A 25,875-nucleotide genomic window follows, 5' to 3' on the forward strand; every position below is an offset into this window, starting at 1 on the left:
TGCAGCATTTAGGCAAAAATTTGACTAATAATGTGATAGCGGAGATGGAAGTTTAAAACTTTGTAGAGCTAAGGAAATAAAAGTGCAAAAATCGACCGCAAAATTTAACAATAAGTAGTGAATTTCAATTGATTGTTCATTTCGTTTCAGGGGTTTGGTCAGACTTTTTGTATATTGAGCGCGAAGGACGATTTTATCTACGCGCAATTTTGACCGCATTTTTAACAACCACTTCAAGATGGGTGGACTTGTTGCCGTTTACGAATGAAATCACTTCTGCAGCGTCCGTCGTCTTGGCTTCGCCGCCAAAAATCCCCAAACCTGTATCGAGCAACCACAGCGACCTTTAATTCTTGCATGAAAAAAGAACTTTAAATGTTCAATAAAAATAAAAAGGCCATTTATATTATAAAGCATGAAGTGTTCATAAGAATAAAATCTTTTACTTCAACAAATTTTATGTTATTTCTATGCCCGTAAATATAATCTTAATAATGAATTAATTTACTCAAACTTAATCCCAAAAAGCAAAATTTCCCCACAATCCTCACCCCTTCAGCAAAAAATGAACCTTAATTGCTCCCAATCGCTGCTCTCTATATCTGACACACCCAAATAGATCTTGTGATAAATTTTTTGTTCGTCTGAGGTCTCAGATTCATAATCTCAGGCGCACGATTTCCTTAAAACTGACTTTACCAGATATGCAATTGCATATTAAAATAAAATAACTAATTAAAAAGCCTTAAAAATGAACTACACCAGATGTTAAGTAAGTTGAAATAGCCGCGTCAATAAATTAAATAAAAAAATCACAATTTACACGGTTTATGTGAATATAAATTATGTTTGTGTGTTTTTTTTTTTTTAAATATATGTTCTGAACAGTGATTTATGACTAAAATCTAACGTAAAAATGATTTAAAGCAAACTTTAAGAGGCCAAAAAGAATTGAAATGCCGAAAATTTCCGAAAAAATTAATCAAATTTTTTCTAAGATAAAACAGATCTAGTTTTCCAGAACCAATTTATATAATTTAAACTGAAATTTCAGGTTCAATTAATTAAAAAAAGTGCGTAAATTTTTTAATATGAGCATAAATTGTTTTGTTCAATTCTTCAAATAATTTTGGGAATTTTGCTCCAATAACAAAATGTAATCAAAGCAGTGTTCGGAATATTAATTTGTTAATAAATAAATTTATTTTATATTTTTGGTCAGGGGTCAGGCTGATATATTCATATCTATGCGATGAGAGATCAAAAAGGATGAAAAAACTAAAAAAAGTCATTGAGACGGTTTTTATCGTTAAAAAAAAATGGAATTAGGAAAATCGTGGTTTATTGCTTGTAACAAACTCACATGCGTCTTGAACGAGCCTAAATTGGAACAAAAAATTGATTGAATTTCATGTGAATGAGTTGCATGAAAATCAATTTTGTTTAATTATTCTCCCTTGAGAACGCAACTGCAAAGTCCATAAATTTTCCTCACAAATCTTCATGATATCTTCAAATTCGGCAATTTTCTTCTCTATTGCGTAATTATTGCAAAACGTTTGACATAGTGTCGTGAATTGTCCCCGTCTTACCGATGGAAGGAAACATGGATAAGTAAAGCGCTCTTTGTTGATATCAACGTGGTTTTCGCGCGCGTTTTTTGAATGCATGAAAAAGCCGAAGCTCGTTTCTCCAGCAGCCCCGCCCCCTCGTAATTTTGCCGAATGCCGACCAAAAATCAACAAAGACTTTACCCTTGTTGACTTTACCGCTCGTTAATTGAATCGAACGTGGACTTTAATTTAATTGTGTGAATCGATCGTGTCCACCGCTTGCAGATGAAATGAGGAAATCTTGAGGAAAACGGTAGAATTAGAATCCAAAGCTCGATGGACGGAAGCAGGAAGCGGTCCTTCGGTATGAGACATGAATTTTCGCTTTGGTAATTAATTAATTTGACGGTTGCAGAGGGCCAGGATGAGGAGGAGAAACCGGCGGCGAAGCGTCCGGCGGAGGCGTCGTCGACCGCCAAACGCATGATGGCCATGATGGGCTTCAAGGAGGGCGAGGGTCTGGGCCGCGAGGGCCAGGGCATCAAAGACCCCGTCGCCCTGAGCACGCAGCGCGGCCGCAGGGGTCTCGGCCTCAAGGTGTCCGGCTTCGAGTTCACCGGCGAGGTCGACTTCGACTGGGACTCGGAGGTCGTCGAGGCCAAGGAGCAGGTCACGTGGCTGGCCCCCTACGAAGGTCCTCGACCTCTCGACTGGGCGCGCTGGATCACCGAGGGCAAGGAGAAGCTCAACATCGACGACGAGGACAAGTTCTGCGACCCCGAGGTCGACATTTCGTAGTTCAACTGAAAACCAAAATAAAGAAAATTGGGACAAATTGCAGGTGTTGCGGTCGGTGCTGAATTCCAAGTCCGTCTTCGACCAGCTCGACGACCTGGAGCTCCGCAAGGCCCGAGGACGGTGCAACCCTTTCGAGACCATCGGCAAGATGTTCTTCCAGAACAGGGCGGCCCTCAAGATGGCCAACCTGGACGCCATGGCCGACTTCATGTTCACACAGCCCAAAAACATGCAGGTACCTCTTAATTGAAGACGACTCACTCTTTCCCAAAATAAAAGCAGGCTACATTTTTATTTTTACCAGAAATGAGCGGCAATTTTAAAATCAAAATGCAAATCTAGGATGTTATAAATCATACCAAGAGGTTTCCAAAAATATATAGTTATTTCGGAAATTACGGGTTTTACGTGTCATTCAAATTTGTATTTTGAACAATTTAAAACGTCCGTATCTCAGCTTGCTGTGGTCGTTCAAAGATATTTTATAATACTTTTGGATTCGTATCGTTGCCCTCTACAATTTTTCTGTGAGATGCAAAACCGTAGCTCGCAGGTCAAGGTCACTTTTGGTGACCTCGTGAGCTTTGACCTCAAATTTAATAATTATTCGGCACTTTATTTGAAATTCTGAGACAAACAATTTTATGTAAAATTGGTTAATAATGAAATTTGGGACGTTGTTCGTTTTTTTATTATAAAAATAGAAAAAGCCCCGGTGACCTTTGACCTTTACAGGTTTTTTTCTTCATTAAGTATGACACGTTTTTGAAAGAAAACATCAAGGCGGGCAATTTGGTGCCCGGAATTTTGCTGAAACTGAAACAGATGCTGAGTTATCTCAATTTTTTCCCCAAATTATTTTATTGTATTTAAATATTAAAATCTCTAGACGTAGTTTAAAACTTAAAAACCTTGTCGAATTTATTTGCAAGTTCACATCCACTTTCAGAGTAAAATAAATAACAAAGCGTGCTTTTAAAAATTTCAGGACCGTCCCGTGGTTGGGGAGGGCGAGTTGCTGTACTTTGCGGACGTGTGCGCCGGCCCCGGAGGCTTCACCGAGTACGTTCTGTGGCGCAAGGGTTGGTTGGCCAAGGGGTTCGGCTTCACCCTGAGGGGAGGCAACGACTTCAAGCTGGAGGACTTTTACGCGGCCAGCACCGAGACCTTCGAGCCTTGCTACGGGGAGGACGAGGACGGCGACGTCTTCAAACCGCACAACATCGCCCACTTCAAGAGACACGTCCTGGCCAACACCGAGGGCCACGGCGTCCACTTCATGATGGCCGACGGGGTTAGTGAAAAACTGAACATTTTGTTGAAATTTCTCATCCGAAAATGAAATTCAGGGTTTTTCCGTCGAAGGCCAGGAGAACATCCAGGAAATCCTGTCTCACCAGCTGTACCTGTGCCAGTGCCTGGTGGCCCTCAACATCGTCCGCCCTGGGGGCCACTTTGTGGTCAAGTTGTTTGACGTCTTCACCCCTTTCAGCGCCGGCTTGTTGTGGCTCATGCGACGCGCCTTTCACCAAATCAGCATCATGAAACCAAACACCAGCAGACCTGCAAATTCCGAAAGATATCTTGTTTGCAAGTACGCCATTTTTAACCATTAAACTCGCAGAACTGAAACCAATGAAACCTCAAGATCTCATTGGGATTTTAACGTATCTTTTACAGGAGCTGAGATATTTTCAATTTTCCTAATCATCAACAAAAAGTTCCTGTAAAATAGGCAATGTTAAGAATTTTTAAACTATTTTCCACACAATAATAGCCTATTATTTTCTAAATCGGTTGACCCTGTGTGTCTAAATAAAATAAGAAGTGCTAATTTCAAATTTAACATAAATTAGTGAATGAACAATTTAGGAAAGATCTATAAATTATGTGTAAATCCAATTATTTATTTTGAATTTCGTCCAAGGTGGCGCCTGCATGATGTCTCGGAAGTGGAGCAGTTGATGTGGACAGCCAACGAGAAGATGCAGAGTCTGAAAGGAAGTGGCCGGACCGTCCTTTCGCTGGTGCCGGAGGACGTGCTGCGAGCCGACGAGCAGTTCATCGAGTACCTGAAAGAGTCCAACAACGAGCTTGGGCAGCGCCAAGCCGTGTCCTTGGCCAAAATCAAAGCTTTTTGCCAAAACACAACCCTGTACGAGCCGAGACAGCTCGAGATGAAGAAGGAGTGTCTGCAACTGTGGAATGTGCGAATCGCAAAGTTCCCCTATTGAGCCGGATTTGATCAAAGTCTTGATTCGCAGGTGCCGGAAAAAACGAGGACGGCGCCTCGCACGATGAGGCCCGAGGACGTTTTCGCCAAGCTCGGCCTCGAGTGGCGCCAGATTTGCCCAGAACTGAACCCGCAGATTCTGGAGAAGAATGTCAAAATGCTCGAGTGGCGTTGCTACGCCATCAACTCGGGGCGGATGAACAAAAAGTGCACCCTCTTCTTAAGTGAGATCAAAATGATTTATTTTTATTGTAATTTAAACTCAAATGAAGAATAAAGGTCCCGAAGTTGAAACAATTTCAATTTCTGTAACTATTTCCATAGATTTTAACTCTTAATTACTTGAAATTGTTTAAAGATTTGGTAAATTTTAATTTCGATTGTGTTTCTAGCAATCATTTTAGATAAGTTAAATTTTTTTCAAATTTAAAAAGTTGTTTTCTTAAAAAAGTATCAGGTGAAATTTCAAATTAAATCAAATTTAAGTAAGTCAAAAAGCCATTTTTTGATAACTTTTAAAACTCCTCTGCCTATTATGAGATGAAAACAATCCTGCTCAGGAATGTAATGACCAAAATTCGTCAACTTTGAAAATTCAGAAAATTCATGTTTGTTGTTGCTTGTCAGGTGTTGGGAGGGGCCACGTGTACCTGCTGGACAAAAGCAGGTGGAGCAAGGTGGACGTGGAGAACGTCAAGATGGAGCTGCCGGCGGAAACGTTGGTGTTCGGCGAGCTGGTGTCGGAGCTGCGGGGCGAGGCGCGCGCCCAGATGAGCATCAAGGTGCTGCACGTGATGGACGCGTTCGTTCTCGGCGGCAAAAGGGTTGACCAGCTGCCCTTTGAGCAGCGGCTGGACTGGTGCAGGGTGTTTGCCAAGGCCGTCGACAGGCCGTCCAGGACCGACCTGACCAGGGTGTGCGTCAAGGAGCCCTTCCACCTCGACGACCTCGACTCTCTCTTCGTCAAGTAAAATTCAATCATTGAAAAAGTGATCAAAATAATTAATTAAATTCTGCAGACTGACGACGAAGAAGATCAAGCAGCTGAGTGGGGACCGGAAAATGTGCTTCATGCTGGACGAAGGCGAGGAACAGTTCTTCATGGTAGGAGGACTGCTTTTCGTCAAGGTTGTTAAAGGTCAAGACAATTGATTTTGATTTTAATAATTTAATTTTATTGAGATTTTTACTGAGCAGAACCGTGGACCGTGGCCTTCAGCAAGTCCTTGAGACGAAAGTACTTGTTCAACGTTTCCAACGGACAGTCGACCTACGAGCTTCCTCTTGAAGCATGCACTGACTTCGAGTGAGTTGATTTGATCAATTTTTCTGTTCAAATTGTTTATTAATTTTCGCTGAAGAACGAGCATCAAATGCAGACTGATCTGGTGGTGGGACGACAAAGTCAATTTGGCCATGGGCGAAGACCCGGACAGGCTGGACAAAAACGTCGTGCACCGAGTGTCGCTGGTCGAAGAAATGGAGAAGCAGAAGAGAAATCTGAAAATGGTGTAAAGCGTCAATTATAAAATTGATAGGTTTTCGAAAAGCCAGAAATTTTAAATGTTTTCAAAGAAAAAACTCGCTATTCAAGTTAGCGAAACGACTATGTTGATTTTTATGCAATTGTGATTATTGTCAATGAGTATCTGCAGTGAAATGCTGAAATAAACGAAACAAAAACACTAAATTAAAGAATATTATTCAGGCCCTCGATGTTGCCGATTTAGCTCGGCAGAGGTGCTAGTGTTGCTGGTGGCCTACCCACACCTCCAGATGTGCTCCAGTTTTGGTCTCGTGATTACGTCAACGTCAACTTTCCCAGAAGAGACTCGCATGGGCGCCTCAAAGGTCTGAGGTTTCCTTCACACCCTAGACGAACTTAATTCGGTTTGTTTAATTTACAAATTAACCCTTTTTCGTTGCTCACATCCGACGGCGCTCTTTTGATTCATTTGTAAGTGTTTGTTTTGATTATTTAGGAGATCAGCTAGCTGCAGGGTCAGCGACCTGCACGATGTTCTCGGCCCTGAAGAGACTGACCACGAGCGGTGGCGCCAAAGGCGAGGTGCCGGTCACGGCAGGGGTGACCCCGATGGCCTCCTCGCTGCAGAAGAAATTCTCCAAAGGCGTCCAGTATAACAGTACTTTTTTTTAAATTGATTTATTTAGATGAGATTTATATTTTATTATTATATTTTTTCGCAGTGAAAATCGTGATAAGAGGGGACAGGGGTGTGGGCAAAACTTGTCTGTGGCTTCGACTGCAAGGAAAAGCTTTTAAAGAGGATTACGAGGCGAGCGAAGAAATCGCCGTCGCCGACATTCAGTGGAGCTACAAAGCCACCGACGACGTGGTCAAGGTATTATTTATAATTCATAATATCCACTTATCAAAGACACACACTTTCCAAGACAAAGAAAATTAAGGTTCGTTGGCAACATGGAATCTTTGAAACAGATCAGGGGAAAATTACACTTAATCTGATTGATTTTGGTTTGGAAATTGGAAAAGTCTAAAACTTTTCCGACTCAAATTAAAAACTCTCGGGTTCTATTTTGAGATACAGAAATGCAGTTGGAACTAAAGAATTACTTTTTACCTCTTCTTCAGTCCTGAGAGGTCATTTTATAGAGGTCTCAAATAAAATTGCAACAAAAATTCGCCACCTTCGATTGGGCTGAAAATTTTTTCTTAGATTGTCCTCACATGTAGGAAAATCATTTAAAAAATTCAGAATGATTTTTTTTATAAAAATTGGCAAAGTTAAAAATAGTGAGTTTTGATTGCTTTTTAAATTTAATTATGATTGACTGTAATTTTCCTGATTTTTTTTTTTAAATAAATCCACAACCTGTGCTTTGACTTGAAAGATTTTCTCTAAAAAAAAAAAATTAAAACTAAATAATTTGAAGGTGGAAGTGTGGGACGTGGTGGACAAGGGCAAGAAGCGGCCGCCGCCCGAGGGGCTGAAGCTGTCGTGCGAGGACAGCGCGGCGGCGCCCGAGGTGGCCCTGGACGCCGAGTTCGTGGACGTGTACAAGGGGACGAACGGGGTCATCTTCGTGCTGGACATGACCAAGGGCTGGACCTTTGACTACATCGAGCGGGAACTGCCCAAGGTGCCCGCCCACATCCCGGTGCTCATCCTCAACAACAGGTCCGAGGTTGACCTTTGCCCGACCGCTGTGGCTGACCTTTGCTTGCAGGTGCGACATGCAGCACCACCGCAGCGTGTCCTCGGAGGTGGTGGCGGGTTTCGCGGAGGCGCAGCAGCGGCCGGCGCCCGTGAGGTGCGCCGAGGCCTCGATGCGCAACGGCTTCGGCCTGCGCTACCTCCACAAGTTCCTCAACATCCCCTTCCTGCAGCTGCAGAAGGAGAGTCTGCTGCAGCAGCTCAGCACCAACGACCGCGAGACGCAACTCACCCTGCACGAACTCGACTTGTACCAGGAAACCAGCGTCGACAACAGCTACGACAGGTAATTTTTTTTCCCATTATTTGCATGGAAATTTCAAAAAGAGCTCTTTTTAAAAAAAAAAACTGAAATTTTTAGAATTACTTTGCATAATTGTTAAATTAATTAATTTGATTAATTTTAGTCTCATTTGAAGCCTTTTCAGATTTACGGGCATTGTACAAAAAAATCTAAATAAATAAATTTACACTCGGCCAATCGGCTGATCCCTAATTTCAGTCTGAAGAAAAAACCGTTAATTTTTTTCTGGACTTTTTATTCTAATTTCACTTTTCCGTAGATTCAAAAATTTATTGCGAAGGTATTTATTTATTTTTTCCTATTTGCGCTCTGAAACTTTGATTAAAATTAGATCTACTTTGAGTTTATTTGAGTCACTTTTTTACTTGTTCAATTTGCTATTTTGCAGGTTCAGCGAAAAATTGAATGAGCAGCGGCGGCAGAAAGCGGAGGCGACGGGCGTCGTCGGCCTGATTCCGCAGCCGCAAAACACGCAACCCATCCCGGAGGCTGTGATGCCGCCCCTGAAGAAACCTCCCTCGCTCGCCCCCCTCCCCAAGGTTGAGAGTGGAGGGGCGGTGCCGAGCGTGGAGGAATTTGTGCCGGACGGCGCCGTCCTCGACCAGGGCTTCCTCGACGAACTCGACTCGAATCCGAACACAGCCGCTGCAAAGCCCCCCGACGACTCCGACAGGTAAAAAACAAAAAAAATTATGTAAAAAGTTTAAGGGATAAAAGTAATATCTTTGTTTGGTTATTTTTTTAATTTTAATCGTTTATGCTTCCAAAATGGAATAATTTTGTATCAAAAAAGTTGATAAATTTTTATAATAGCAAATTGTGAATTTCAGTGAGGCCGAGGTGGGGGGTGGCAACCCCCTGGTGGCCGGATTCCAGGACGACGTTGAGGAGGAGAGTTTCGGCAACGGCCCTGACAGCAGCACGGAAGAATTGCCTGCGGACGCGCAGACGGTCAGTGAACTCAAGCTGGACATGAAGGAGGACTGGTTGATTCCGGGCAAAAACAGGAGGGGCAGTCCGGAGGGGCGGGAAGAGGCGGACGAACCGCCCGAAATCGTCCCGGCCAAAATGGAAAAGACCAAGAAAAGCAAAGACAAGGTAAAATTATTTAACAAATGACAAATTTCGCCAATTTTGAGACCTCAAAAATTTTGATTGGTGTAAAATTGACATAGAAATGCTTGATTCATTATTAACTATGATTTTGTTTGTTTTAGAAGGAAAAGGGCGAGAAGAAGAAGAGCAAAGAGAAAAAGAAGAAAAGGAAGGAGCGCGACGAGTTGGAAGAGTTTTTGAACGGCACCGCCGGTCCCAGTCCGAACGAAGAGTCGTACGAAGCGCTGTGACCGAAATTAATCACGATCTCACGAAAAACAAAACGTTTTATTATATAAAATAAACAAAGGACTCTATTAATTGTTAATCATATATGTGGGGTTACTTTAATAATGATACATTTTACAAAAGGAGAGAGAGGATGCGTAACAAACAACCCTTAACAAAATTCTCTGCGCGCGCCGTCACAATTTGAGAGACACACATTCTTTTCTCGGAGAAATCTTTCTTTCTTTCTTTCTTGGCGGCGGCGTTGATTTGCACAAAGTTTATTCTTCTTTTCCGCTCGGAAACTATCGAGTCATTGGGAAACTGCACCACACACGCGCGCGTTCAGTGTTCGCGTCAGGGGGCGAGGCGCGCGAGGGGGGTGGCGCGCACCAGCCGCATCAGCAGACTCATCAGCGAGAACCAGAGGCGGCGCGCCGTCGACGACCGCAGCAACACCACGCGCCAAACCACAGCCAGGGTCAGCACCTGCGTCAGCTGGTGCACCCACCACATTCTAAACACACAAAACACACAATTTTTACTTTAATATTCTGTTAGAACAAAAGATTTCAGGAAATGAAGATTCGGGCTTTTCCTCGTTGCAAAAAATTGATTTTATTCAAAAACAAACGGCTCTACCAGTTTAGAAATAGGGTCGCAGACCGTGACCGAAACTGGTAGAGCCGTTTGTTTTTGAATAAAAACAATTTTTTGCAACGAGGAAAAGCCCGAATCTTCATTTCCATGATCATCTCCTCGAGTGTCAACTTCTTCAAACAAAAAAGATTTCAGATTTGAATCACAAAAGTGTGCTTAAATAAGTTTTATCCAGAACAAATTTTACCTCAGTCGCATTGAAATTTATCAGAGAATTGTTTCCCCCAAATGCTTCCGCCAGAACTTCAATTAGAATTTTGTGGAATTTTAATATTTCAACTTGAAACGGGCATAATTTTGCTTCTGATTGGCATGAACACGTTTTCTTAAAAAGATTTTGGAAAGAAAAAAAATATGGCCTGCGAAATAGAATTAGTAAGAAATTGTTCAGACCCTGTTTCGATAAAAACAAATACATTCATTATTTGGAATAATTAATTAAAATTTAGTTTAGGGTGATTATTTCACAAGAAAATGTTTTATACAAAAATTGTAGAAAAGTTAATTCTGCATATTTTTTGCTTTTGCCCTTTTTTTAATCCAAGGCAAGACCTTTTTGTTCAAATCAAAATACAGGCCCAATTTAATTTTCAGCACCCAAATTTAACTCGGGATAATGTTCGTTTTTTAATTAACACATTCATTATTTTCCTTACTTTCTCAAGTGTTTGTGGGCGGCCGGGAAGTTGCTGGGGTCTTCCTTGAGGATGAAGCGGCGGGTGCCGAGCACGTAGTTCTCCATGTACTGGGCCCAGTTGACGCCCTTGATGTCGAAGTTGAAGGTCTGCTGGTCGAGGGGACACAGCTGGCCCGCCAGCTGCGTCACGTTGTGGTTGGTGAAGCGCCACTCGTGCGTCGTGAAGAACTCGAGGCACGCCACGGCCCTCGACAGCTTCTGCTGCACCCGCATCATGCTATGGCAAAAAAGAAAATCATTCAAAGGCACAAATTAATTAAAATTAATGATCAATCAGATATTTTTCCTTGCTTTCCAAAGAGAGAATGGAAGAATAACTATTTTTTGAAAATTAAAATTGTTTCTCATGGGAATTCTCCTTTTTTTTTCAAAATTGGGCCAATTAAGGTTTATAAAAAATTTGCCTAACAACCATAATTAAGTTGGCCAAATAAAATCAATATTTAATTAACATCAAAATATCAATTTTACTTTTTTCACTGAGGCGTCAGGTCCTCATTAAAACTCACATGGGCTTTTTGCCAGAGATCCTGGCGATGGTGTCGAGCACAAGGGCGGGCGCCATGTGGAAGGCCAGCACGGAAAGGTTGTTGACGAAGCGGTTCGACTTGAAGGATCCGTTCGGGTACCAAATCACGTCGCTGAAAGGGTGCTCGATCAGGTAGTGGTAGCCGTACTTCTCCACCTGGTGCCACTTGATCGGATTCAGAGAGCCTGAAAACAGAAAGGTAAAAAAAAGGTTTAAAAAAGAGCAAAACATTAAAACCTTTGAAAGGTGGCGTATTTTTTTCTTACGTTAGTAATTTTTTATTCGTTGTACAAACATGGGACCAACGATAATCGATAAGAAATTTAGTAAGGTTTCAAATACTCGCCTAGTTAACTTAATTGACAAAATTTTGGGTGCCAAAATTGTTTCATCAAAGGTCTAAAGTTTGTCATTTTTGTTTTGTTTTTTAGCTGTAGCTCTTTTGGAAATCAATTAAGAGAAAATTTTCATCACAAAATATGAAGAAAATTTAATTTTGCACACTTTTTATATTTAACATTTTCTTCTAAATCCAAAGAGACAAAAGTTATAAAAGCGGAATGCGGAATGGTTGCAAAATGAGGTTTTCTGTGAAATGTTTATCTTATCCATAAAAGAGGAAATTTCTGTAAATTTGCAAGATTCATCCTGAGGAGAACACCTAAGACCTCAGATGATTTTGATCCTTTCAAGCCCGCATCTTTTATCTTCTGCTACTATTAAAATGAATATTGAGTAGAAAACTTTTCAACATTTCGGCTATCATATGTTTTTCCACGTTGATTTCGCTGTTTTCTTGAGAGTTTTTTTTTAATTCTCACCTGAGGTGCAGTTGTAGACGAGCATGTCCCTGGGGCGGTGGACGGCGGTGTTCCAGGCGACGGAAATCATGAGGTTGATGCAGATGTCGACGGGGACGAGGTCGGCGACGAGGTCGCGGTAGCACAGGATGGTGCGCAACACGCCCTTGCCGGCGCCCGCGATCATGCCCGTGGGGCCGTTCAGGTTGTCCACCCAGCCCGAAATCGGGTCCTTCCACGCGGCCGTCACGATCGACGGCCGCACGATGGCCACCGGCAGGTTGCCGCTCTCCCGCACCAACACGTGCTCGGCCAGCGCCTTCGTGAACGTGTACGTGTTCGGCCGGTTCCCGATCAGCCTAACAAAAAGATTGAATAATTAATTAAAAATTGAAAAGTTAGGCAACTCGCTCGACGTGATTGGCAAGGGGGTTGCCTAAATTTGAATTGAAAATTTAACTTTTTTATTAAAATCCATCAGTTTTAATCACTCTTGAATGTTAAAGTGGAGAAATGTAGATAAATTTATGTGGAAAGTGTTTTAAATTTGCACCTCTCAGATTTTAAATAGGTCCGGGGTTGATTTCGGTCTCATCATTTTTCAGCCCTGAATTGTAATAATGTGTGAAAAAACTGAAAATATTCTAATTCTGAACAGGAACATAGAGATTCAAATGATTTTGGTGCGAAAATTTAATCCACCTGATTAAGACGGTGAAGGCTGCGAATTTTTAAATTCAATGTGGCCTTTGATCACGAAATTTGGCCTTCTTTCATATTTAAGAATGAAAAATATTACTGAATTTCCTCTTTAATTAATTAGTTTAAAGTGTAAAAAATTTTTACTTGGGCGTGATGGCGTTGATGAGGTCCTCGTCCATCCACTCGACGCACTGGATGATCTTGTCGGGGTCGGCGGGGGGGTCGTAGACCTGCTCCTGCACCTCGTCACGGTCGCAGTTGCAGTAGGCGGTGCTCACGTGCACCAGCGCCTCCAGCTTGCCCATTTTGTGGCACAACTCGACGAGCCGCTTCGTGCCCAGGATGTTCATCGCGACCGACAACTTGAGCGCCTCGTCGAACTTGACCGTGGCCGCCGAGTGGAAAACGACCGACACGTTCTCCGTCAGCAGCCGCTGGTCGGCCGCCGAGATGCCCAGCTCGGGCTGCGTGATGTCGCCGGCCACCACGATCAGCTTCGACAGCGCATCGGGCTGCTCCTTCCGCAGACCGTCGAAAATCTGCAAAATTTGTACAAATTACAATATTATGTGATCAAATTTTATCTTTGGAAAAGTTCACCGAGTTTTAAAGAAGCAAAATTTTTTCATAAAAATATATATTCTTGCAATCATTTCATTAAATACAATAAAATTCAATTTACTGTTTGGAAAAATCTAAATCATAATTGTGAATAAACTTACTGGCAAAGAGTTTTAATCTGCCTTTACTGAGCAATATTTTCTTTAAGTTTATAAACAATTGTAGTAATTTTTACTTCTCATTATTGCTAAATGTTGAGTTTTGAGGAGAAAATCTCATTTTTCAACCTTTCCTTTATCATAAATTTTCTCGCTTTAGATTTTAGAAGAAAATGTTAAATACAAAAAGTGTGCACAGTTAAATTTTCTACAAGTTTTGTATGAAACATTTTCCTCTCAAATGATTTCCAGACGAGCTGGAACTAAAAAGCTAATAAAAAAAAAATGACAAAATATTGACCTTTGTGCAAACAATTGAAAATTTAGGCGCCAAAAATTTTTTGATTTAAGTAAAATTGATAATATTTTGAAAGCAAATTAATTTTCCTATCGAATGGCGTTGGTCTCATATTTTTGTACAAGAAATAGAAAAATTACTACAAAAAATAACACATACGCCACCTTTCAAAGGTACTATTTTTAACCTGTAGAAAGGTTGGTAGGGGTAAACCTTGGCAAATCTAAGAAAATGTGGCTAATTGCCCTGCAAAAGACGATGAAAATTTATTTCCTGGACTATTTATGATCATAAGGAATGCGGATTTGTAGAGGTCGTTGCCTCCGAAAGAAATTCTCATGTTTTCGCATGTTGTTAGTTGTGCAAATTTTTCGTGCTGAAATTTCAACAACCGAGCGTTTGTTTCTTGCCAACTCCTCAAAGTGGACGTCATTTGCGACCTTGAGCGATTGAAAGAGCCTCTGAAAAGTAATTATTCAGGCAAATCCTGTTCAAGAGAAGCGGCCAATATTTGGACAAGAAGAGGAGAAACCGCGGCAATTGTCAAATTTTGTTTGCCAATTATTACGAGACGCAAAAAGTGAACGCGCTCGCGAGCTGTATTTGTATTAATAATGGAGAGAAGAATTTTTTTTCTTCTGATTATTGGCAAACGGCTGGCCAAGTTTGAAGGACTTTCACTTCGCGCATAGGCAATTAAATGGTCGCGCGAAAATTATTATAACCTGAGCGTTGAGGAGTTCGGCGAGGCGGGCGCGCACGTCGTGGCCGCGCTTCGGCCTCATCAGCAGGTACAGACTCTTGATCTCGGGACAGGAGCGCAGCAGCTTCTCCACCAGCACCTGCAAATTCAAAATTAATCATCGATCCGATAAGAAAAGAGATTTTAATTTTGATGAAATTTTGCTACCTTTCCCATGAAGCCGGTGGCGCCGGTGATGAGGACGCAGCGGCCCTTGTAGAAACCGGCGATCTGGCTGCAGCCTCCGGATGTCGCCATGGCGATTATCCTTTCCTAAGAGGCTCTCTCACGCCCAACACACGCTCACTCGCCTCCTGCAACACACAACAATTTTTAATTTATTTTGTGCTGACCACATTTTTGCTGATCGCTTTCCGCCCCACTTTGCATTACGACGCGCTTTCTTGCGGAATTATTTGCTGTTGCACTTTTCAAGTGAAACATTACATATCAAATAGCCCTTCGAGTACAGAATATTAAAAAAAGGAGTTATTATATATATGAACGTATCAGATATCAAATTATAAGCATGAAAATTAATTTTCTCGATTGATTCTTTAAAATCGCTTAAGATATACTCACAAAAAATTGGCTGAATTAAATGTAAAAATATGTCCTCGAGTCGGCCTCTCACGCACTTTGTTCTTTTGATTAGCTCCTTTCCAGGGGCCTTTCAAAACCGTCTAACAATGATCAAATTGAATTTAGAAAGTGGCGCGCGCGTCTATTGCGTGAAACAAGAAGGCACCAGAAGTGTATTAAAGAGGGGCATTGGTAATGTTTATCATTTTCAATGTGGAAAAATACCAAATTTCAAATCAGGGGTTCATCGGAGCTTCACCTTTTCCCGCCAAACAAGAATATGAACCTCAGATTGATTAAAAAAAAATGCTAAATTAGGTTAAAAAAGGAAATATTCTGGAGTAAAATGAGAAAAATATAGGTGATCACCTCGTAAATTTGTTGGAAATTAACTAAAATGTACTAAAATGACAAAATATAAAATTTTTATGTAAAAATTGATAATTTAGAATCAATCAAAATCACCTAAGATCACCAATTTTGTGATTATTTATTAATTTTTTTATTATCACCTAAAATTACCTAAAAACTCATTAAAATGAATAATAATGTTTTAAAAAATTATTGCCTGAGATCACCCATTTGTCATTTAATTAAGCTAAAAAAATTAACCTATTTTTCACAAGCCACGAAGGATTTTGGCGTGAAAACGCGATACCTGAATAAAAAGCTGAACAGTGCAAATTTTTCAATCGCGATTTCAACGTTGGGCACGAAATTTGGCCTTTTTTTTCAAATTCAAGAATGAAAAATTTTACCGGTTTCACTCTTTAAGGAAGTGTTTTTGTTTTTCGGTTCAACGCGCTCCGGAACCTGGTGACCTCTGGCGACCTTCGTAAGATAATGAGGCGCTGGCTCGTCTTTAGAGATTTATTCATTGCGGCGCAGGGAAGCCCTTTTGCTTTCCGCTTTGGGTTTTATTGCAGAGAACGAATATAAATAATGAATTGCGTTTTGAAACGGCACATTTCTCTCTTGCAAATGCGCGCGCGAGATTGTTTTAGTGCATCTGCTGCTCTTGGTTAGAAAGCTGCGCGCTGGCCAGCGATCGAGCCAGCCGCGGCGAGAGAGCTGCATGTGTGTATGTAATAATAATTCTCATTTGCTCAATCGCTTCCTTGTTTTTGTACCGCTCCACAAATTGCTGTTTGTATTTTCCCGCGCGCTTGTGGGAAATTTCATTTCGGCCCTTTGTCCGCGACGAATTTCGCGCGTGTCCCAACTTTAAATAAAAACTGCAACGTGGGCTTATTTTTTTCTGGAGAGTGAAAGAAAGAGCAGCGAGTGAGGTAACCGCGCCGCCTTTGCTAATAAAAGCTTTCGCGAAAAACGCTCCGAGCAAAATTTGCGTCACTTCTCCGCGGCCGCGCTTGGCCCCAACTCAATATAATTCGCGCGCGATTTCAATATAAATCAAACGCGTGCAGCCTGGCAATGACCTTCCCAACAATAACAGGACACACACACGTGTCATTTCCATGCCGTGCACGTACCTATTACTCTGCGCTTCCGCCAAAGAAAATAAGGAAAGAATATGAGCCGAAAAAAAATGCGCCTAAAAGTGACCGACTTCTGCGGCCAACATAAACGTCTGATTTGACTTCTTTTGATCAATCAAATTTTTAGACAAATTAACCTTCATTTGATTTTAAACCAAAAAAAATAATCACAAAATAAACAGTTTTTAATTATGAAATTTATAAAGTTTAACGCAAAATAACTAGTGAAATTAATTGAAAATGTTTAGATTTCCTTCCATTTTTAGAATCGATCGAGCGACTGAAATCTAACAGTGTCTAGAAAATTGCAAGAAAATGAAATTTTTTTTACATTTTTAACAATAGAACGGAGCAAATCAATTGTTATGTTTTAAGAAAAAGCTTTTGCCATAAAATATGGAATTGTTCTCAAAATTAAAATTTGTTCATGTCAGTTCATCCAAGGAGAAATTTAAGTCATTCGAAGAACTGAATTTTTTGAATTTAACATTGTTTCTTAACAAAAGTTTCAAAAACAATGTATTTCTTGACCTAAAATGAATAAAATTCACCAAATTACGTTTAAATCGCCGCAATTAAGATTGAAAACAAATAAATAGATCAGTCGATATAAAAAATTTGCAATGAATTTAATGAAAAAATGTAGTTTTTTTTAATTTCTCCTCGTTAAAGATATTGTTGCACTATTTTTCAAAATTTCAATAAATTTTCCATCAAAAAGTAGGGAATTCCCCTGAGGAAAGTGAGTCATGAGAGATCTCATTGCAATCCCACCCGGTATGCAAACAATCGGATGCTGACCTTGTTTTCATGCACGAGACCTTCTTTCCACTGCACTCCTCGGATGCATAGAAAAATCTCACTCAGTAATTAAGAAAAACACGGATTAATTCAAAATGTCACATTTTTTCGGCCTTGCTTGGCGTCGCAGGTCACGTGAGGTCAGACTGGTTTGCGTGGCCGGCGGCGCTGGATTATTTCGCCACGCCGAAAAGAAAAAATTAAGCAGTGCAGAGAGGATGGACTGCGCGTTATAGAAAATGTCCTAGGGTGCGACAATGCCAAGGCTTAACACACGTCGGCGGGTGAAGTAATTTGAAAGTGAATGAAATATATTCGCAGGCGCACCTCCTGCGAAACCGTATTTCGCCACTTTTGCCACAGATTAACATCCTTGACTTGATATGGCGTTACGCACTCACAAAAAATAAAATAAAATTGAAAGAAAAAACGCTCGAAATCAAAATTAGACGAAATAATAGAACTTTTTTTTCTTCATTCTAAGTCTCTTAAAGTTTGAGAATAGAAGGCAAATTAGTTTTTGAGCACCACTTGATGGAAAAATATCAATTAAACCTGTTCTTTTAGTAGCTTTTGAACAAAAATATTATATTTAAAAAGCGCAGATCTGTGTTTCATTCAGTTTGAAGAATGATGAATTTCATAATAGTTCAAAATGAGACAAACAAAAGTGATTGGAACAAGTTCTGAGCACCATTTTTTTTTTAGTTTAAAAAGCATTTGTCCGTAGACGAGCGAACGGTGCGCACCGAAAAAAGTAGTGCAGCCCATTGTTGCAGACGATCGAGCGTGACGACGACAGGTTAATGCACTTTTGCACTTTTATTATTTTCCAATCCGTGAAAGAAATTTCAATAAAATCATTATTATTATTGCGGGAATTGCGCAAGCAAGAGAAATTTCTTGTTTGCAGATGTTTCGAGAAAATGCAAACGCAGCTTCCGGGCTTGTCAACAATTAAAATTACCCCCTCCCCTGTTCGGATATAAATTTTTGAATTGCGGTGGACGTGAAAAACGAAATTCGAGGCTCACAGATTGGGTGGGTTGAGGTGGTGTCGGACGCACGCACGGAGCTAGGGTCGGTCTCGGAGAGATGCTTGGCCTGGCGCGGCTCACTCACTATTGACCCAGAGTCTCACAGGAATACCGTACTCAGTAACCTACATCGGCGGCGGCGGCGGCGGCTTCGGCGGCTTCGGCAGGTGGAGGGAGCGGCGCGGACCTTTTGCCTACACCGCTATAATGACGTGGACCGCGGACGCTGCACCCGCCCCCAACCCCTCTCCTCCAATTTTCTCGCACGCACGCCAAGGTCGTCGTTGACCAAACAAAATAATCGCTCACTTTTCAATTCATTCAGTTTAGTATAATTTTAAGAAAAAATTTGAACAATTATTTTGGATAAAATTACTCCGAGATGATATATTTTTCTTCTAAATTTCGCCTTTTCGTGTTTATTATATTTTGAATTTTCAGTCGGAGCAATAATTTCCCCATCTGTGAATTGTGGGACACGAGGTTTTGAGGACAAGCGAGACCGAAAGTCAATCTCGTACTCGTGCCTACATTACTCGTTCATTACCGAGAGCAAGAGGAAAAAATGCGCTCATTGCGGTCGCAAAGAATTATAATTGAAAAATGTGTGCCGATCGCCAAAGGTGCAAAGTGAGAATAACAAATGGCTAATTTTTTTAGGTTCAAGCAAAAGTTTGGTAATTGTTTGCCATGAGTTCTGTAATTCAATAATGAAATCTTTTATTCAATCACCTTGAATTCAAAATAAAAAATATACTGGCGTTGAAAGAATCAAAAGGCGGCCAATTTTAGGAGTTTTTGCAATTCTCCTATCGCCTGATTGAACTGATTTTCTTATTTTTTTTTTTTTCTTAATTTAGGTTTGAAAAGAAGAACCATTGAACAACTCAATGAGATCGTGAATTTTTCTTTGGTTTATGAATTTCCTTGAGACGAAATTCCGCAATCGAATACGCGAAAAATGACTTCCGAGAAGAGAACTTTCTTTCCGCTCGTTTTCCAAAGTTAATGGCCCTCCTTATTTATACACACAACAGAGATTAGTCAATAAATCTGCAAGATGCTATAACATGTGCGCGCTCAATCAATAGCGGCGCGCGTGCCGCCGAATCTCAACCTAACGTAATAATTTGGCTGGTCCAATAGATAAGTTGTTTAGCAAATTTATGATTTAATTTCAATTTTAATCAATTAATGAAATCAATCAAAAAGATTAAAAGTGGTTTATTAAATATTTAATTTATCCTTCTATTATATTTTTAATTTAGAATAAGAAACAAATTTAATTTAACTCTTCTTTCTAACGTCGATGTGATAATTTTAATGTTTCAAATTTTATATAGTCTCTGAATTTTGTAATTTGGAGTTGGAAAAAATAAGTATTTCCCCTTCTTGGCCTTCTTTTTAGTGCCATATTAATTACATAGAGTGCATTTGCTAAAATTTAATTAAAACAATTCTAGACTTCTAGAGGTAAAAAAAATATTTTAACAAGATTAATAAGAAGGGAAACCACGAAGAATTTGAAAAAATTTATATAACAGTTTTTGCAAAGCGTTTTATAATTGCTTTCTGTTTGAAATACAGTTTTTATCTTTATATTTATTTAAAGGTTATTTAAATTGTTTCAATTATTATATCAATCAATTTAATTTACTTCTGGAATCATGAAGGATATGAATAAGGATCTTTGAATGGTTATTTATAAAAAATCATGTTAAAAATAAAATTTATTTCAAATGATCAAGTATTTGTTAAAATCTGGTAAAATTGAGCTTACAAAAAGTGACTGAATCCTAAAAATTGTCTAACTTTAAAAGCTTTAGAAACCCTACCAAGAAAGCCTACTCCAATCTTAATAAACATTGAAATGAAACAGAGGGCAAAATAATGAGTTATATGTACCTTTTGGCGATGGTTTGGATAAGGGGAGAGCGAAGGGCCGCAGTTTCGAACTCGTCAAGCCCAAGTGCAAACAGCTTCTGCCTTATTCGATTCTCAGGCCCGCAACCAAAACGTGGTGCGCCTGCAAACTTGGCTCCTCCTTTTTGCCACCTTTTTGCTCCGTCACGTCTTTTTGCTCCTTTCAATTAAGTCCCTCGCTTGTATTAACTCGGAGTATGTTCGGTGGAAAAAATTCCTGCAAATTGTTTGCACTGATTTTCAGAATAATTATATTTAAATCAGAGAAAATTTTCAATCTTCTAGAATCAAAAGCGAGATTTGCTGCTCCCCTTGGCCGATATTATTTGTGTGTGAAAAGTTTTCCACTTTCAACTGATTCATTTTATCATTGAAATTTCAAAAACCTGATTGGTTTGGATAATTTTCAAGGTTGTATAAGTTTGGCGACCATAAAATAGCGAATTCTTTTATCAAGAAAAGAATTGAGAGTCATCAACATATGCGCACCTTTGCTATTCCAATTAGGCACTCTGCATTTTTTCAGCTATGACGTATCTTTTCCTCCTTAACTCACTTTTTCTGGCGTTCACATATAATTAAATCCTTAAATAAAAATCCCATACTAACTGAAAAAAAATGGCAAATTAATTTTTTATTCATTTTGAATGACGTACATTTTTGTAAGGATTTTTTTTTTATTATTCTCTTTAATTTGAATGACGTTCATGAAATTACATCCTTATAAAATGTCCTTTGTCTTGGACAGAAATCTATCGATCGCTGCTGCAGCTTTGGAGACTTCAAAAGAAAGTATGACTTTGAATTTAAAACGGCACCATCATTGCTCGTGAGTTGCCAATATTTTCAAAGACACGTTAATTAAAATGATTAAAGATGGGACTCGAGAAAAAAAGCAGGATGTGCTGCGAATTTTCTTGACAATGTGGAAAAAAGCTTCAATTTTCAAAGATTTTGCAGGTTTTTGGCCCAGCAAATCAAGAGCGTGTCAAGGTCGGTATTTATATCATCGATTGCCAATATAAAGAGAAAACTACTTTTCTTATTCTTGCTCAAGCAGGAAAGGATTCGATTCTCGTCGGCGCGTCCAGCCCCGCGACCTCTCAACACGACGAGTCTCCGAAATTCAGAACATTTGCGAAAAAAATGAGGATTTTTTGGTCACACACATTAATTAATAACCCTCTCTCTCACAACCTTGGCGCGAAGAAAGTTCAATTATTTTGGTGGCAAAAACTGCAAAGGCGACCTTAAATAAATAAAAATTTCAAAAGGTGCCACTTTGAAGATCAAGAGCTGAAGAAATTCACAAATTTATGTTACCGAATTCGGTAAATTTCAATCAGTTAGTTGGACTCAATAATTATAATTTAATCTTAGTTTAATTAATGAGGAGCTGAACCTTTTCTCATCAGATCAGATTTTGATGTTTGAAGAATATGAAAATGTAATTTGGTGAAATTTTTTTCTAATCTTCGACCGGACAATTTTGAGAAAAGAATCATTTTAGAAAATTTATAGTAAATACAATTAAATATAATTTTAATCCAATATTACAGATTAAATAATTTTAAATGTTTTTCATTTTGAAACAAAAGACGCGGGTTTTGAGCGAAAAGTGCGTGCGCAGTTTGGCGCGCACAGCAGCAGCTTTTACTTCTTCTGTGTATTTGGTACACACACAATTTTATTACGGCGACTCTGCAGCCCGCGAGAATATGTTATGCAAGAGAGGTGGCGTGAGGTAAGAACTGGATCCGAGTCGCGGCTACTAATTGACGACAATATATGTGTATAAGCCACTCACAGAAATCGGTTAGGTACCCATCGTGTTTACAATTGCGATACTTCTAGTATACTTTTAGTATTCATCACGTCTCGCGGTCTAAAACGCTTATTTTTCGGTCCCGCACGCATACATTTGCAATACTCTAGGTTTACTTTTGACAGCTCGCCTGCTGCGCGACCCTTGCCGGCCGCGCTCTAAAATACATGCGTTTGCATCCCTCCCCCTCCTTTCTTTACAAAACACAATAGTTTGACGAGCAGGTATAAAAACCCTCCCTCATAAGGCCCGTGTTAAACAGGTATACAGTTTTTAAAAAGTAAAGCAAGTGAATAGCAAAAGTATAGCTGAAGTATCGCAAAAGTAAACACGATGCGGATCTAAATTTTTTCTGTGAGCAGGGAAATTTACAATTGAGGTGAAAGTCGCGCGCGCTTCATTATTTCCTCAACGCTTTTGCATTTCCCAGCAGCTCGGCTCAAAACAAATCCGACGCGCACCAAAACAAACGCACGCGTTTTTTTCATTCATTTCTTAATATATGTATATTGGAATTATTTTTATTTAATTATTTCCATAAATTTCATGCTTTTCAAGAAACTCAACAATGAAAAATTTAGTTAATTGTATATTTTTATTACTTTTTTTTCTTAAATGAACTTTATATAAAGGGACGCGTGAAAAGATATTGAAATACAACATGGGATGATATTTTTCCAATGATGACGACCTATTTATAGGTCACCCCCCTATGATATTCAAAATATTCTCAAAATTATATTCAAAATTGCAATTTTTTTCTTCGAATAATTAAAATATCTACTTTTTAAGTTTCCTGTTGGTGACTTGGCGATATAAATTTGGAAACAACTTGTCTAGTCCAATTTTGTGACGCCCGAAAACTCTTCAACAGTGGCCAAATAACTTGTAAGAACACGTTCAAGGTCGCTTGCAGCTAAATTTTGAATTGAAATCAAATTTTCAAAATAATAAGTCTTAGATTTTTTGGACGTGTAGGAAAACAAACTGTAGCCCTTAATTTAAAATCGGTGTGCGGTGATAATGAAAGGTTATTTTTCTTTTGATCTAAATTAAATTAGAATATTTTAGTAGGTGAGCATTTTTTTCTTTTCAAATATTTCTCTTTCGTCATGTTGCTATGCAAAATAATAATCTCACAAGAATCCTCCTGAGCTCCATTTTTACCTGCCCTCTTCGATACTGACCAAACGTGTTGGAACACGTTCAAGGTCATACTTTTGGCAATAAATTTTGTCTCTGACTCAAATTTTGAAAATGAAAACCCTAGGATTTTTTGAGCCATTGAGGAAAATTTAGCTTGATTAATTTAGAATCGATATTGGTAAAAAATATTAAGAGGGCAATTTTGGAAATTTTAGTTTCTGTGGAAATTAGAACAAAGATTAATTGATTTTTTTATTTTTTTTTTAACCTCACAATCATTAAAAAAATGTCATTTTTAATCATGCATTTTTTTAAATAAGCGCCACTGGATAACGAATGAAAGGTGAATTTTCATGACTAATTTTAACTTCTTAGCGGAAAATTTGACCTTGGATTTTTTTGCATACGCTAAGGGGAGTCAAGAAACGGGGAGTAATTTAATGGTGAAGGTGATCTTTGCGATTAATAAAGTCATGCGTCGACCGACCGGCCTGATGCTGCGAACCCGCGCAGCAATAATCACCTCTGCCGTCATCCATCATAAAACGCCTTTGCTTGGAATCGAGATTAACATCCTTGGTGCTCATTTTTTAATTACGCCGAGTGCAGAAAGTTCTCCAGCCGCGCGAGTGATGACATTTTGCATTTTATTATTACGTACGTGGGCTGAAAAAAAACCTCCTATTCGCGTTCAGGGGAAACAATTGTTTGGTCAATGTCAAGCGCTTGCGACTCACCTTGCTTGCAAAGATGAAAGCAAAATCGAGCACATCTCATGAGCGTCTCTCGACACAAGAGAGTCTTTTTCCGAACCGCGGCGGCCGAGTTTAATTTTTGTCTCCGCGCACAGAGCAGAGGAAATGCGTCATTGTCTTGTTAAGAAGCGACCAACTAACTCTCTGGACCAAATAAAAACTCGCGCACTTTGCAGTGATCTTTGGTTTCTTTTCAATTTAAAATTTTAATTGTTATTATTATGTGTGTTGTTTTCCAGTTTTTAATTTAAATGTTGGAAATTTAAATCTCAATTTCTCTCCAAAACTGTTTTCAATCCGTGAAATTATTTAACTTTTAAGAAGCGTTATTTTTATGTTCGAAATTACCAAAAACTCTTAATATCGAATTATTATTTAGTTATAAAATAAATGTTAAATTTTTATATTTTATTCTAATTTCAAAGTAAATAAATATTAATTTTGTTTTACCTTTTTTAAAAGAAAAGATCCTACATTATAATTGAAAATCCAAAAGAATTTAATTTCAATTCTACCAAGTCATTTTTTTTTTGTTATAATAAAATTAATATAATTTCAATATTGGCATGAAAGAGTTGAAATGAACCATAATTTAATAATTAATTACAAATTTAAAAGCGAAAATAATGCAATTTTCAAAATTTTAAACAAGAACTTTAAATTAAGTTTCCATAAAAGTACAAAAACTTGCTCATAATTTAGTTTGAAATTCATTTCTTCAACTTTTTGGCTTTATTTTAAAAAGCCGGATGGAGTTGAATAACGATATATTTGCACCAGACCAAGGTTTTCTCCAATTCCGGTGGGAGATAATTTTTGAATGATTCACCCGCGCCAATAATAAGTGCAAAGAAGGCCGAGTTTATTTGATTTCGTGAATTGAATTAATTCTGAAAAAATAAAACGTGTGTATCGATAAGAGAAAAAATCTGCAAAGATCTCGCTGGACCCGTTTTCTGAAGGCGAGCGAGGCGGAATTTGGATTCGCTTCGATTTCGGCCGAACATGAAAAGGACTCAACTCCGAAAAAAGGGCGTCTGAAGTGGGGAATTGGGCCGGGTGCGGGCCCGAAATTGACACTTACCACCGGCTCGGCGCCTGGCACTTCTGCAACCTGGGGCAGAGATCGATGCTGGCGGCGCTGCGGGTCCACCTGGCGGCGCCGGCGCGAGGCTATCGGTGGTGGCGCCGCCCCACCCCCGCCACCTGCAGCCGGGGCGCCGAATTGCCGTCGCGCGCGCGGACCTCGCGAGGGCCAGGGTGGGCTAGATGCGCGCAGGGGCGGAAAACGAACGCGCACTGCAGGTGGCACCACCGTCGCGGCGCGGCCCTCGCCGCAATCAATGAAAGCAACCCCGCCGCGCTGACTCACCCACCCCCGAGTCGATTCATCAGAGCGGTGCAAAGGGCTGCACATTCATAAAACCACCCCGTGTCGCTCCCCCACCCCCTCCGACATGAAGTGCACAAAAAAGCTGCTGCTAATCCACATTCCCATGTATTTCTACCCCTAGAGATTATAAGGGTTGTTTTTTTCTAATTTTTATTCCATTCGAAAACAAAGCTTGATGATATTGGAACTGAATAAAACCAAATGCAAACAATTAAATTATAATTCTATTGAAAAGTTCTATAATTTGATTGAAATGGAAATTTTTATTACATAGAAATACGGTTTCCTCGTGTCTTGTTTAAGACTTATTTTTTAGTTAAAAAAAACATAAAAATAAAAACATAATCCTCCTTTGCTTA

General features: G+C 39.6%; 3 protein-coding genes across 9 annotated transcripts; 2 read left to right on the forward strand and 1 right to left on the reverse strand.

Moving 5' to 3' along the window:
- The first annotated feature begins 1,706 nt into the window (after nt 1–1,706).
- Nucleotides 1,707–6,261, forward strand: LOC132203827 (cap-specific mRNA (nucleoside-2'-O-)-methyltransferase 1). Its single transcript, XM_059631938.1, has 11 exons — nt 1,707–1,917; nt 1,969–2,336; nt 2,395–2,586; nt 3,340–3,645; nt 3,701–3,945; nt 4,279–4,558; nt 4,616–4,808; nt 5,212–5,551; nt 5,604–5,722; nt 5,782–5,890; nt 5,946–6,261. The coding sequence occupies exons 1-11, from the start codon at nt 1,890–1,892 to the stop codon at nt 6,097–6,099; spliced, it is 2,334 nt and encodes a 777-aa protein (XP_059487921.1). The 5' UTR covers nt 1,707–1,889; the 3' UTR covers nt 6,100–6,261.
- Nucleotides 6,262–6,319: 58 nt separating this feature from the next.
- Nucleotides 6,320–9,513, forward strand: LOC132203829 (rab-like protein 6). Of its 3 annotated transcripts, none has more exons than XM_059631947.1 (8): nt 6,320–6,474; nt 6,567–6,728; nt 6,793–6,947; nt 7,501–7,745; nt 7,795–8,067; nt 8,474–8,758; nt 8,916–9,183; nt 9,306–9,513. In XM_059631947.1, exons 2-8 carry the CDS (start codon nt 6,602–6,604, stop codon nt 9,429–9,431), a joined length of 1,479 nt encoding a protein of 492 aa, XP_059487930.1. In that variant the 5' UTR covers nt 6,320–6,474; nt 6,567–6,601; the 3' UTR covers nt 9,432–9,513. The 3 variants fall into 3 exon arrangements, with proteins under 3 accessions (XP_059487930.1, XP_059487928.1, XP_059487929.1); XM_059631945.1 differs by having other exon boundaries at nt 6,321–6,474; nt 9,303–9,513; XM_059631946.1 differs by having other exon boundaries at nt 6,350–6,474; nt 6,547–6,728; nt 9,303–9,513.
- On the reverse strand, nt 9,450–25,346 carry LOC132203828 (putative fatty acyl-CoA reductase CG5065). Of its 5 annotated transcripts, none has more exons than XM_059631943.1 (8): nt 25,208–25,346; nt 14,724–14,869; nt 14,539–14,655; nt 12,941–13,335; nt 12,116–12,453; nt 11,275–11,479; nt 10,725–10,982; nt 9,450–9,925 (listed from the first exon to the last, which is right to left on the reverse strand). In XM_059631943.1, the coding sequence occupies exons 2-8, from the start codon at nt 14,811–14,813 to the stop codon at nt 9,766–9,768; spliced, it is 1,563 nt and encodes a 520-aa protein (XP_059487926.1). In that variant the 5' UTR covers nt 14,814–14,869; nt 25,208–25,346; the 3' UTR covers nt 9,450–9,765. The 5 variants fall into 5 exon arrangements, with proteins under 5 accessions (XP_059487926.1, XP_059487925.1, XP_059487924.1 ...); XM_059631942.1 differs by lacking the exon at nt 25,208–25,346 and adding an exon at nt 24,106–24,236; XM_059631941.1 differs by lacking the exon at nt 25,208–25,346 and adding an exon at nt 20,380–20,539.
- Nucleotides 25,347–25,875: the final 529 nt, after the last annotated feature.

This window comes from Neocloeon triangulifer, unplaced genomic scaffold (assembly GCF_031216515.1).
Source record: "Neocloeon triangulifer isolate White Clay Creek 2 clone unplaced genomic scaffold, ASM3121651v1 ptg000020l, whole genome shotgun sequence".
In the NCBI taxonomy this organism is placed as follows: domain Eukaryota; kingdom Metazoa; phylum Arthropoda; class Insecta; order Ephemeroptera; family Baetidae; genus Neocloeon; species Neocloeon triangulifer.